General features: G+C 36.6%; 1 protein-coding gene and 1 long non-coding RNA gene across 4 annotated transcripts; both read right to left on the bottom strand.

Annotated features, from left to right (window-relative positions):
• Positions 1-13: 13 nt before the first annotated feature.
• On the bottom strand, positions 14-13,065 carry LOC140162477 (uncharacterized). Of its 3 annotated transcripts, XR_011860300.1 has the most exons (4): positions 12,944-13,065; positions 4,554-6,311; positions 1,354-1,515; positions 14-150 (listed from the first exon to the last, which is right to left on the bottom strand). It is a non-coding gene; the product is annotated as an uncharacterized lncRNA (long non-coding RNA). The 3 variants fall into 3 exon arrangements; XR_011860298.1 differs by having other exon boundaries at positions 14-1,515; XR_011860299.1 differs by having other exon boundaries at positions 14-1,515; positions 6,147-6,311.
• Positions 10,065-12,933, bottom strand: LOC140162475 (uncharacterized). The gene has a single exon (XM_072185713.1). The coding sequence runs from the start codon at positions 12,883-12,885 to the stop codon at positions 11,407-11,409; it is 1,479 nt and encodes a 492-aa protein (XP_072041814.1). The 5' UTR covers positions 12,886-12,933; the 3' UTR covers positions 10,065-11,406.
• Positions 13,066-14,883: the final 1,818 nt, after the last annotated feature.

Raw genomic sequence — 14,883 nt, 5'->3', positions numbered from 1 at the left:
TCTCTGTTGTAGTTACTGTTGCATCTCAAACTCACAATGTATTAAAATTCTAGCAAAATATGTCGTCCTTCAGTGGAGCAGCAAGCATATTGCATGATCACTATCCTCACTGGATTTTGTAGTAGGCCTGGTTTTACTTTTCATTTAGTTCTGAAATGATAATAATTGTGACTCGTTACAGAAAGGTATTATAACACTTCTTACAGTACCCACACTGATGAAAAGGTTACTCTTTTATATGAAGTATGATGTGACTTTTTAGTTGATGGTTGCGTGCAAAACATTTATGACAATGCTCACACTGATAAGGTTTCTCTTTGGTGTGAGTTCTGATGTGTCTTTTAAGATCACTATTCAGTGTAAAGCATTTCCATTGCTCACACTGATAGGGTTTCTCTTTGGTGTGAGTTTTGGAGTGAGTTTTCATGTGTTTTGTAAGACTACCATTTAGTGTAAAACATTTCTGACATTGCTCACACTTAAATGGTTTCTCCTTGGTGTGAATTCTGGCGTGTTTTTTAAGATTTCCATTACTTGCAAAATATTTCTGACAAATCTCACACTGATAGGGATTATCGTTGGTGTGGGTTTGATGTGATTTTTAAGATCTCCATTATGGGCATAACATTTCTGACAATACCCACAACGATAAGGTTTCTCTTTGGTGTGAGTTCTGATATGAACTTTGAGACTGTTATTATGTGTAAAACATTTCTGACAATACTCACACTGATAGGGTTTCTCTTTGGTGTGAGTTTTGATGTGCCTTTTCAGACATCCATTCCGTGTAAAATATTTCTGACAGTACTCACACTGATAGGGTTTCTCTTTGGTGTGAGTTTTGATGTGTTGTTTGAGACTGTTATTTTGTGCAAAACATTTCTTACAATACACACATTGATAGGGTTTCTCTTTTGTGTGAGTCCTGACATGTATTGTGAGGCTATGTTTATGTGTAAAACATTTATGACAATATTCACACTGATAGGGTTTCTCTTTGGTGTGAGTTCTGATGTGTCTTTTAAGATGAACATTCTGTGCAAAGCATTTCTCGCAGAACTCACACTGATGGGGTTTCTCTTTTATGTTCAAGACGTTTTTATAATGGTACCATAGCTTTCTGTGGTTATTCAACTGTCTTTGCAGCTCACTATTGGTTGATTTTTTTCATTTTTACGGCCGTGCATATTTCATCATATGTCTGTTTACATGGGTTTTCAACTTGTCCAAAGAATAGTATTTGGCTTGACAAAATGTGCAAGAAAATGGTTGCAAAGTTTCATTTTCAACTGAAGATGTTTGCAGTATGGAACTTAAGATGACCCTAAAACATTCAAACATGTATGTAGTTACCGTTGCATCTCGACCCCACCATGTATGTCTATATAGCAAAAGATGTCCTTTAGTGGAGCAGCAAGCAATGCAAGACCACTATATCCTCACTGGCTTCTGTATTAAGTCTGGTTTTACTTTCATTTAGTTTCCATCTGCAGATATATCAGTGGATCTGAACTCCTGCAATATTAATATAAACATTAGTTAAAGTATACTCATAAAATCGTATTTTAAAACAATAGCCTTTTAATTCGGTTTCAAAAGTTTGAAAATACAAGAATGATTGATTATAATATCCACTTTCATAATGTTATTACATTGTAAAAACAACAATTCCTGTCTCTTGTTCTCATTATTATTCATTTAAAATATTTTTTTAAATTTTAAAAACTACCATACGTTTTTCCAGAAGAAAATAAAGATAGGATTTGCCAATGCAATTTGGCGATGGTAATATGGATTTCAGCCACCAGGGCGTTTGTTAGTGTTAATTCTAAGAGAACATACGGTATAACTTTTACTGCAAACAATAAAGCCAATTTCCACTTCAATTTTGAGTACAAATTATAGCCCTTTTCCTTATTGGCTGGGGCAGGGAAATTATTTAATGGGTATTACAATTGGCCAAATAAATCACGAAAATGCTCCCTCCTACATCTATTCCTATCTACATGTATTAGGCAGCATAAGATTGACATTGACACTGAATAAATTGTATACCTAAACCAGTCAAAAGGCATATAGCCAGACTTGTAGTCGAGTCACTGAAAGTCGAGTCCGAGTTGAGTCGAGTCATCAAGCCCTCGAGTCTTGAGTCGAGTCGAGTCATGAAGCCTTCGAGTCCGAGTCGAGTCGAGTCATTTGAAGTTGTCAGTCAAGTCGAGTCGAGTCGAGTCAGGCCATTCTGTCCAGTCGAGTCGGATATATTTTGTCAAGTCATTTCGAGTCACTTCACCTTTTATATACTCATGATACCAGCTGTCAACTTGATAGCCCAATTTGCATGAATTTGTACTTTTTTGAAATTAAAATCCCAGTGAGAGTACATAATATTAATTTATGAATCTATGTGCTCCATCCAGTGCATTAATGGAAATCAGTAATCAGTCAGACTTGTAGTATTGCCATTAGGACCCGCCATGAGTATGGGTACGGGTGCGTGTCCCGGAACACAAGTACTTGTAAGGGTACGGGTCCCAGGTCTTGGGTGCGGATTTCAGGTCATGGGTAAGGGTACAGTACGGATCCCTAGCCATGAGTATTCAATCTGGGTCCATTCCAAAATAGGGTGGGAGTGCAGGTGCGGAGCCATGGGTACGGGTACAAACATGGGTGCGGAAATTGGGACTCGAGTACAGGTACTGGTCCAGTAGTGGTATGGAAATTCAAGTACTTGTATGGGTCCTATTATGGGTATGGGTATAAACAAATAAAATTAATCAAGTACAAAAAGAGATCAAATATTGGTGGTCATAGTGAATCTAGCCTAAAGGTGGTATATTTTGGGATGCAAGTGATTATGACGTCAGGTTCTTTTGTTGCCTTTAGTTGGATTTTATACTGAACTTCTTATATGTGATGCGATCAAGCAAAATCTGTCAGAACTCGCAAATATTGATTTTGAGATATAGCCAAACAAAGGAAATATTTGTTCAAGGCTAGGGGCCCCAGAGGCCCAAATGTTAAAACAAAGGGCCAGCCGTTTCTCAGCAAATAAAGTAGCTACTAGGATTCAGATCTGGTACACTATTAATAGGTCTTCAGCATTATATTGTTATATATGTTTATATGAGCCCCAAGTGTCACACAATATGGGCCTCAGGGCCCCAAACGCTAAAATATAGGGCCAGCCGTTACTCAGTAAATAAAGCAGCTACAAGTACAATGCCCAGATTGAGTCAACTGATAGAACTAGAGAATTATACTTCAACATATGTACATGAGTCTCATAAGTCAAATATTATTTGTTTCCTCTTGTTTGGAAACTCTTTAATCGTTCATAACTATGGACGAACTGGTTGTTCAATTTCAACTGAGTTTTATGCAAAATGCAGCATTGTAAATGTTTTTCACCATACTATAAGAAACTATAAGATTAATATTCCTGAGTTCCGTGTGATATTGCTTGTACCAATCGAAGCTGCCCTGGTGAATAAGCCTATGACCACCAAAATGTAAGACTTATTTTTCAAGAGAGGCAATATATGGGTCATGTTCAAAATGGGTCCATGCAAGTTTGCTCAAACATCCGACTTATGTACATCCCCCATTCCCCACTAGTGTACCTACTAAACAGTATGTCCAGACTATACATAAGATACATCTAACCCGGTCCCCGCACTCCGTGCATCCGCGGGTATTCATGCTTGTCGGTGAACTTTAAAAACACCCCCTTTTGCATCTCATTTCGCGAAGTTTTTAGGGGAAAAACACCCCTTTTTTTAGCGATTTCGTGAATTATTTGCCCTTCGACAATACCCCTATTTTCGCTAAAACGCAAACGATATTTCTAACATGCCCTTTTCTGACAGAAACACGTAGGCTGCTCCATGAAAATACCCTTTTTTTTCAATTTCGCAAACATGTGGTTTGAAAAACACCTCTTTTTTGTGTGTTTCGCGAATGAAAACACCCCCTAATTTGCGAAATTTTCGACGAGCATGAATACCCATGGATGCACGGAGTGCGGGGACCGGGACATCTAAACCCACATACAATATATGACGGATTTAATATATGTGACCATCCTCCATAACTGAGCCCGGATGTCGCCAGTGCCACTATTGAGATATGCTCCATTGAACTTAACAATAAACAATAGGAAACAAAGGATTTATTGACTGTTTTATTGATTTTTCACTACTTAATAAATGTCAAGTACTATAGACAGGATATACATCATTTTAAAGCTAATTTCAAGCAGAATATTTTGGTTGAATATCTCAAAAATGATGATTGGCGACTTCAGGGATCAGTTGTGCTGGATGGTCACATATGGATTTTACTGAATTTAACACACTGGTCCAGACTACATAACATAAACCTAAAAAAGACAGGACTCAAACCCAGGGACTCGAAGCATATACATTTGTTTCTCTGATTTAACACGTTTAATTTCAATCATTATTATGTTACAATTTAGCCACCCATCACCAGTCAATCATATATTATACATTACATTTAAAGACCAAGTGCAAAAGATATATGACAATACTCACACTGATACGGTTGCCTTTTGGTGTTAGTTCTGATGTGTCTTGTAAGATGATCAATACATGCAAAACATTTCTGACAATGCTCACATTTATAGGGTTTCTCTTTGGTGTGGATTCTGATATGTTTGAGATTAGATGCAAGTGAAAAACATTTCTGACAATACATTTATATTGGTTACTCTTTGGTGCAAGTTCTAACGTGTACTTTGAGATTGCCGTTTTGTGTTAAGCATTTCTGACAATACTCACACTAGGGTTTCTCTTTGGTGTGAGTTCTGACATGTTCCTTGAGATAATCCCTACGTGTAAAACATTTCTGACAATACTCACACCGATGGGCTTTCTCTTTGGTATGATGAGTTCCAACATGTGCTTTAGTGAGATTGCTGTGTTGTGTAAAATATTTCTGACAATACTCACACTGATAAGGTTTCTCTTTGGTGTGAGTTCTAACGCTTTTCATGTGTTGTGTAAGATTCCTCACCATTCAGTGGAAAACATTTCTGACAATGCTCACATTTATAGGGTTCCCTCTGGTGTGGATTCTGATGTGTTGTTTGAGATTAGATGCAAGTGAAAACCATTTTTGACAAAACTCACATTTATAGGGTTTCTCTTTGGTGTGAGTTCTAACGTGTGCTTTGAGATTGCCATTTTGTGTAAAGCATTTCTGACAATACTCACACTGATAGGGCTTCTCTTTGGTGTGAGTTCTGACATGTTCCTTGAGATAATCCCTACGTGTAAAACATTTCTGACAATACTCACACCGATGGGCTTTCTCTTTGGTATGATGAGTTCCAACATGTGCTTTGAGATTGCTGTTTTGTGTAAAACATTTCTGACAATACTCGCACTGATAGGGTTTCTCTTTGGTGTGCGTTCTGATATGAACTATGAGATCGTTGCTACGTGTAAAACATTTCTGACAATACTCACACTGATAAGCTTTCTCTTTGGTGTGAGTTCTGACATGTTCCTTGAGATAATCCCTACGTGTAAAACATTTCTGACAATACTCACACCGATGGGCTTTCTCTTTGGTATGATGAGTTCTAACATGTGCATTGAGATTGCTGTTTTGTGTAAAACATTTCTGACAATACTCGCACTGATAGGGTTTCTCTTTGGTGTGCGTTCTGATATGAACTTTGAGATCGTTGCTACGTGTAAAACATTTCTGACAATACTCACACTGAAAGGGTTTCTCTGTGGTGTGAGTTTTGACATGTATTATAAGAGAACAATTATGTGCAAAACATTTGTCGCAGTACTCACACTGAAAGGGTATCTCTTTTATGTTCATGTTTTTATAATGGTACCACAGCTTACTGTGATTATTCAACTTTCTTTGTAGCTCACCATTTGTGATATAAGTTTTCTTACTAAACACTGTGTTTTTGGATCGATGAGGCCGTAAATATTTCATCATATGTCTGTTTACATGGGTTTTCAATTTGTCTAAAGAATAATGCTTGGCTTTACAAAATGTACAAGAAAATGGTTGCAAAAGTTTCATTTTCAGCTGAAGATGTTTGCAGTATGTATTAAGGAACTTAAGATGACTCCAAAACATTCAAACATGTATGTAGTTACCGTTGCATCTCGAATTAACCCACAATGTATGCCAATTCTAGCACAAGATGTCCTTTAATGGAGCAGCAAGCAATGCAAGACCACTATCCTCACTGGCTTCTGTATTAAGTCTGGTTTTACTTCCTTTAAGTTTCCATCTACAGATATCTCAGTGGATCTGAACTTCTGAAATGTTAATATAAACATTAGTTATAGTATACTCATAAAATCGTATTTTAAAACAATAGCCTTTTAATTCGGTTTCAAATGTTTGAAAATACAAGAATGATTGATTATAATATCTACTTTCATAATGTTAGGCCGAGCAAAAAATAATACATGTTTCTCGTCCGCGCCCTCCTCCTATTTTGAAGATTTTTCAAATTTCTTTTTATTTTGTAAACTTTCAGTTATAACTTGTTGAAAAAGATGTTTCAGAAGTTGAAACTTATTTTATGGCTTTGCAAATTCATACTACATCATTTAAGAAGAGTTTTGTGATCACTAGAGGGGCCTACCTCTCAAAACAATAAAATAAAAAGGGCCTCCTCCTTTTTCTCAGATATCAATCTGTATGTCGAATACCCAAAATATGGTGCCAAATACAGGTATTTAGTGTCGTTTTCCCAATAAAAAATACAAAATAAAAAGCCCCTCATTCTCCCAATTTTTAAAAACCCGGACGAGAAACATATTTTTATTTTTACATGGCCTTATTACATTGTAAAAACAACAATTCCTGTCTCTTGTTCCCATTATTATTCATTTGAAATATTTTTTTAAATCCTAAAAACTACCATACTTTTTTCCAGCAGAAAATAAAGATAGGATTTGCCAATGCAATTTTGCGATCGTAATATGGAAATGTCTGCATTTCAGCCACTTTTCTTTGAAACAAGAGGGGCATTAATTAGAGAACATACGGTATAACTTTTACTGCAAACAATAAAGCCAATTTTCACTTCAATTTCGGGTGCAAATTATAGCCCTTTTCCTTATTGGCTGGGGCAGGGAAATTATGAATTTAATGGGTATATTAGAATTGGCCAAATAAATCACGAAAGTGCTCCCTCCTTCATACATAAAACCATCAGTGCCAATCTATTAGAGCTACATTGTAAGCGTGACTTCCAGGCAGCGTAAGATATTGACATTGACACTGAATAAATTGTATACCTAAACCAGTCAAAAGGCATCTGACGTCAGGTTCTTTTGTTGCCTTTAGTTGGATTTTATATTGAACTTCTTATATGTGATGCGATCAAGCAAAATCAGTCGGAACTCGGAAATATTAAATTTTCAGTTTCCTATAGGATAGTAAAAAGCATTTACAAAGCTGGATTTTGCAGGAAACCCCATTGAAATTGAACAACCAGTTCCAAAGATATGAGCAATTAAAGATTTTCCAAAACAAAAGGAAATATTTCCTTTGTAGGCTATTATCTCAAAATCAATATTTCCGAAGTTCGATTGATTTTGCTTGATCGCATCACATACCAATCGGAGCAGCCCTGGTGAATAAGCCTATGGCCACCAGAATGTAACACTTTTTTTTTCAAAACTAGGCAATAATACGGTATATGTTCAAATTGGCCCATGCAATTTTGCCCAAACATCCGACATTTGTACATCCCCACTAGTGTGCCTAAACAGCATGTCCAGACTATACATAAGATACATCTAAACCCACATAAAATACATGCGCGGATTTAGAGGGGGGCACAGCCGGCCCGTGCCCCACCTTTTGGCGGCTCCCAAAAAATAAAAAAAGAAGAAAAGAAAGAGAAGAGTAGGAGGGAAAGAAAAGAGGAAAAGAAAAGAAAGGGGAAAAAAGAAAAGAAAAGAAAGAAAAAAGAAAACGGAACAACGTAAAAGAAAAGAAAGAAAATCTTTGGGCCTATAGCCTAATAAATCTGTAGTGAGTATCATACACCGGGCCCGGGGGGGCACTCAACTTAAATTTTGGCAGGGGTGTGCGGCGCGGAGCGCCAAACTTTGGGAACTAAGAACTGCTTTTCGGGCAAAATAGGCGGGAAAATAGGGGCTTGAAGAACTGAAATTAGGGCCAAATTATAGGCTGTTGAGCTAAATATTTCTAAATTATTTCCAAATTTGAGCTTAAAGAGCTACATTGTCAGAATTTGAGGCTCAAAGAACATGTGAGTGCCCCCGGGACATCGGGGTGGCACTCTCCAGGCGCTGGATTCAGGGGAGGCGCCACCTTCCTCCCCCCGAACCCAAAAAAAAAAGGAGAAGGGGAAAAGTTAAATTGCACGTAATTAGTAAGCCCATGCCAAATAAACCGCACAGTAGCCTGGTCTATCAAAAGTAGGCCCTATAATACTAGTATATAGGCCGGATTCTTTTAGGCAGTACTTGTTGATTTCTGATGGCCCGTTGATGATGCAGGGCCCGTCACATTTGTCACCAAAGTCAGTATTAATACGGGCTCCATGCTGACTTCGATCCATGTATGCTTTAAATTGCGAATCTCCGAGTCTTAGGCCTATTAAAGTGTTAGTGTAACATTTTACAAATTGAGTTCGGGCCCTGTTATGTTTTAAAAAGCAATGATATACTCTCGTATAGTGTAAAACATATGCACCAAATGGCTTCAATTGGACCTTCACTTTGCAAAATTTCCACAAATTTCAGAGGGGGGAACATCAGACACCCCCTACCTATATAAACAACTGCCCGTTTTCGCTTCTGTATTTCACACCCAGCACTCTGAATTTATACAATAACAGTGAAAAAAGGTGGCTTCAATTGGCCTGTCATTTCGCAAATTTTATATTTTCAGCTTTTTCAAACTCAAATCAAAATGGTCCACCAAATGGCTTCAATTAGGTTTTTTATTTTGCAAATGTTTCTCATTTCTGAGGGTTCATCCCCCTCATACACCCCCCCCCCCATGTCGCGAAACGTTATGGGTACATATAAAGCAATAATTTTACAAAAGAGGTCAAAACTTGTCCAAGAATGGCTTCAATTGGGACGTCTTTTTGCAAATTTTAGGCTTTTTCAAACTCAAATTTTACACAATAATGTTGACAAAATGGTACACCAAATGGCTTCACTTGGGTCTTCATTTTCCAAAAGTTTCTCACTTCTGAGGGGGGGCACATCCCCCCTCAGACACCCCCTCTATCGGCATAAGCGCCTCCGGGATGCCTCAATTATATATAGCCAGAGGTTTCCAGTGATATAAAAATTTGAACTTTTTTTGAGCAAAGTGGGGGGATGATGCTGTGGATCACAAAATGCCCTTTTAAAGACAAAATAAGACATCTTACATGATCTGTCAGAGAAATTAGATACATATTTGAACGGGGCTTCAACTTTGTCCTTGCTGTTTCATTCCTCGTTTGTTACCAAATTTTTCAATTCAAAAATATCTGATGACAACTTCAATGACATATCCTTCAATTTTAAGCTCTCAAAATGGCGCCAAACCAACAAATTGGCAACAACTTTATTTTTATTTTTTTTGGCATGCAGTGTTGACAGTTAATTTTGTAATTATGCATGAATTATGCAAAGAAAAGTTTTTAAATACAATTCATAGAAGAGGTATGATACTGAAACTTGGTACATAGGTAGTGCACATGAAATGCAACAAACCTAAGGATTTCCATTTGCATAATTAATTAAAGCCCTAATCAACTTTTCTAATTAGTGGCCCTAATTAATCATGCAAATTGAAATTTGCCAAATGCGACTGTAATTTTGTAGCACCTTGTGTGTTCTACTCGTGTACCATGCCTCAGTACCATAGCTCTTTTAATAGTGTCTGAAAGATTACCTGCAAAAATACAGAAAATAAAAAGAAAGTTGTTGCCAATATGTTGGTTTCACACCATTTTGACAGGCAATATCTCTAGAACCGAATGTTAGATAGAAACAATATTTTCTGTTTTGTAATCTACAAGGCAAGAGCTTTTAACATATTTAAATTTTTTTAAAAATCTAAATTTTTGAATTAGCCAATAGGGCCACCTTAATACAACGGTTGTGAGTAAAACATTTCTGGCAGTACTCTCACACTGAAAGGATTTCTCATTGGTGCGAATTATGACATGTTTTGTCAGGTCACCTTTTATGTGCACACTGGAAGGGTTTCTCTTTGGTGTGCCCCGCCCCCACTGTGAGTAGGGCAAAGAACACTGATCCACATGCTTTTTATTTGAAGCTAATCAGACACGGTTTTCATAATAGAAACATCACAAAATTTCTTTTGTATTGTATTGTTTTTATCAATAATCAATATAATTAATGAGCTAATATGACTTGATAATGCTCATAAATATGTAATTTCTACCAATATTTTGCTAAAAACAATGCACAAATGTTCATATTTTCATTTAACAGAATATTGGCTTCAAGGTCAAAGTGTTCCTGATGACATCCAGAGAGTTAATAAATTAGCTTAAATGCAAATTAGCTCATTAATTGTGCAAATATGCAAATTAGTGGGTGGCTTCACTATATAATACTTTAGAACATATTAAAACTTTGACCATGTTTCAAGACAAAACTGTGCAAAATAAAAGTTCCCTGAACATTTATGCATTGATTTTAGCACAATATTGGCAAAAATTACATATTAATGAGCCTTTCAGTCATATTAACTAATTAACTACATTGATTATTGATAAAAACAATATAAATTCCGAAATTTATTTGTTTATTTATTTAATTTACAATAAGATACAAAAAAATATAAATTTTACTATGAAAACGGTATGTCCGATTTGCTTCAAACAGAAGGCATATTGATCAATGTACTGTGTCCTACTCTATTTTAATAGAGTATAGAGAATAGAGTATAGTTTATGTTCAGATTAAAATCTGTTTATAACAAATTCCACCTTAATTCTGATGTGTTATTTAACCCTCTGGACACTACTGGTCATCTAACAGCATTTCTGATTGGTTGATAACTTGAAAAGCTCATCTCAATTGCCAATTATGACTAGGCTTTAAACTATATTTATGGCCAAACATGCATTTGCAGATGATCTTATTAATACCCTCTTGATTGGTTCAAAATTAGACACATCATTCATTTTGGCCAATCGGCAGATAGTTCTCATGGTAAATATCAACATTACATTCAAAGCAATTCTGACAATACACACACTGCTAGGGTTTCTTTATGTGAGTTCTCATGTGTCTTTTGATATAGCTCTTATGTGAAAAGCATTTCTGACAATACTCACACTGAAAGGGTTTCTCTTTGGTGTGAGTTCTGATGTGTTCGATGAGCTTGCTGTTATGTTTAAAGCATTTCTGGCAATACATACACTGTAAGGGTTTCTCTTTGACGTGAATTCTGATGTGTTTTTAAGCTCATCTTTTGTGAAAAACATTTCTGACAATACTCACACTGAAAGGATTTCTCTTTAGTGTGGTTTGTGATGTGTACAGTGAGATGATATTTATGTGCAAAACATTTCTGACAATATTCACATTGAAATGGCTTCTCTTTGGTGTGCATTCTGACATGTCTTATAAGATCACCTTTCATTGCAAAACATTTTTGACAATGCTCACACTGAAAGGGTTTTTCTTTGAAGTGAGTCCTGCGGATGTGTCGTTTTAAATTACCTTGGTCAGTAAAACATTTCTGACAATGCTCACAACGATAAGGTTTCTCTTTGGTGTGAGACCTCATATGTTTGGTGAGAAAGCACATATGTGAAAAGTATTTCTGACAGAACCCACACTGAAAGGGCTTCTCTATGGTGTGGATTTTGATGTGTCGCTGAAGATCAGCATCTAGTGCAAAACCTTTCTGACAATACTCACATCGAAGTGGTTTCTCTTTGCTGTGAGTTCTGATGTGTCTTTGGAGATCACGATTATATGAGAAACATTTCTGACAATGTTCACAATGATAGGGCTTTGTGTGAATTTTAATATGTACTGTAAGATCTGACCTAAATGCAAAACATTTCTGACAATATTCACACTGGAAGGGTTTCTCTTTGGTGTGGATTTTGATATGGCTTTTGAGGTCACCATTTAGTGCAAAACATTTTTGACAATACTCGCACTGATACGGTTTCTCTTTGGTGTGAGTTCTGATAACGTGTGCTTGGAGATGGCTTTTTCGTAAAAAGTATTTCTGGCAATATACACAATGAAAGGGTTTCTCTTTGGTATGAGTTTTGATATGAAGTTTAAGACAATAGTTCCGAGCAAAACATTTCTGACAATACTCACACTGATAGGGTTTCTCTTTGGTGTGGATTCTGACATGTCCTGTGAGGCTACTTTTATGTGCAAAACATTTCTGGCAATACTCACACTGAAAGGGTTTCTCTTTGGTGTGAGTTCTGACATGATCTTTGAGAATGTTTCTATTTGCAAAACATTTCTGGCAGTACTTGCACTGATAAGGTTTCTCTTTAGTGTGAGTTCTGATGTGTCTTTTAAGATGACCATTCTGTGCAAAACTTTTTTTGCAGTACTCACACTGAAAGGGTTTATCTTTGATGTTCAAGCAGTTTTTATAATGGTACCATAGCTTTCTGTGGTTATTCAATTGTCTTTGTAGCTCACCCTTTGTAGATAAGCTTTTCGTACTAAACACTGTGTTTTTGCATCGACGAGTCCGTATATATTTCAACATATGTCTGTTTACATGGGTTTTCAATTTGTCTAAAGAATAATGTTTGACTCCACAAAATATACAAGAAAATGGTTGCAAAAGTTTCATTTTCAACTGAAGATGTTTGCAGCATGTATTAAGCATAGCATTTCTGATGATAACATAAGATGACCCAAAAACATTCAAACATGCATGTAGTTACCGTTGCATCTCGAACCAACCACGGTGGATCTTCAAGCAATGCAAGATCACAATCCTCACTGGTTTCTTATTAAGTCTGGTTAATAATCTATGGGTTAAGCCTCCACTTCATGCAGGATTGAATCTGAAATATTAATATAAACATTACTTATAGTACCGATATATAAAAATGCATAACATTGTATTTTCACACAACAGCAATTAAGGGGCTACTACACCTGTAGTAAATTTGTGACTATTTTTGCATTTTTCTCAAAAATAATAACACACTGGTAACAAAAGTTATGTATATTATTGGGGCAAGGAATCAATTACTACACTGAAATTTCAGTGAATCAAGACAAGCGGTTCATTTTTATGATAAGAAATGAGGTACATCCTAATTGTACCTTTTTTTTTTATCATAAATAACGAACCGCTTGTCTTAGGTCACTGAAATTCCAGTGTAGTAATTGGATTCCTTGCCCCTATAATATACATAACTTTGTTACCACTGTGTTATTAGTTTCTGAGAAATATGCAAAAATAGACACAAATTTATCGAGGGGTGTAGTACCCCCTTAACAGCATAATTGTACAGTATTACTTTGAGAATAAAATCAGGAATTGTTGATTTTGATAAAAAAATTTATACTTTCATAACACAAAATTGCCCTGTCTTCTCGCTCTCATTCATTTGAAATATTTATTATTAATTCCTAAAAAGAAATAAAGTTAGATAGGATTTGTCCATGCATCTTTGTGGTCGTGATATGCCATACAGTCAGGGTTGCAAAAATTTCAGCCCGAATGGCAGGTCAAATAATCGAAAAGTGACCGATTATTCTGTCTAGCACCAACCATGCCCACTGGCCACTCTCATGCTCTGGCAGTACATACATCAAATGTATGGAGCTGGCTTGTCCAATTGTCAAAGCCTTAACTGTATGTCTAGGGGCTGTGCGATAATTCACAGGGGTGGTGAATTTTCAAAATGGTCTGCCAAAAATCTTTGCACCCCCCCTTTTTATGTGCCAAAACACCTTTGCCCGCCCCCCTTTTGATGTGCCCCCCCCCCCTTACACATGCAAGATATTGGGGAACCTGAATTTCAAACCGTAAATTCAAATTGTCTTTTCATATAATATAATTTGAATGAGTTACTAACATTTTGCTACACCATTTTAGGGCGTAATCAGGGGCGGATCCAGGAATTTTCAATAGAGGGGACTTGGTGCCCACACAAAGTCAGGTGCACCACCCCCCCTATATTACATAATAATATATAATTAGAAATGGTGCCCAAAATATCTGTGCCAAAAATTGCTTGCCTGCCCCCCCCACCTTTCTTTGGACCTGCCAAAAAATGCTTGCCCTCCCCCTTATTTTTTGGCTTGACTAGACCAGGGTACTATACAAATATCGAATGTTTATGAGTTCAATGGTAAGAATATTTTCATGAGGTGAAATATGGACTATAATGAGGCTTTGTTCATATTTCACCGAATAAAAACATTTAATATTTGTTTTATTTAAACTCATAAGTAGGTTCCTTGCTTCCACTTCATTTTATAAATCACCAGGAAAACAAAATAAATTAAAAGATATCTAAATTCATATTTATTTTAGGAGCAACACCCGCACCTCTAATTGGTGAGTCCAGGTGGAAACCTCGCACTATACGCTTGCGAGGGTGTCAGCGTTGCTATGCTATCCCCGAGTCCGTGCAATGGAAAAATAAATATTGCACGGGCGTGGAGTGCAATAGCATGATAGTGAATAGTCCTTTTGCAGCTGGCCGCTAAAAGTAGCAGAAATAATCAATAGTAGTTGGCCAATCAAATGACAAGAACTTTGTATGAGTTATATAAACCTAAAAATATTGCACCTCTGGCAGAGACAGTGAATCACTACATGTAGCCCGAGGTACTCACACCTCCGTCACTACGATTTCCACTGTCC

The sequence above is a fragment of the Amphiura filiformis genome, chromosome 10, assembly GCF_039555335.1.
Source record: "Amphiura filiformis chromosome 10, Afil_fr2py, whole genome shotgun sequence".
Taxonomy (NCBI): domain Eukaryota; kingdom Metazoa; phylum Echinodermata; class Ophiuroidea; order Amphilepidida; family Amphiuridae; genus Amphiura; species Amphiura filiformis.
Note: the sequence above shows the minus strand (reverse complement) of the source record. Positions and strands in the feature narration are given on the sequence as shown.

Coding starts and splice junctions, on each gene's coding strand:
- LOC140162475 (XM_072185713.1), bottom strand. CDS start 12,885: ATGCTTAATACATGCTGCAAACATCTTCAGTTGAAAATGAAACTTTTG.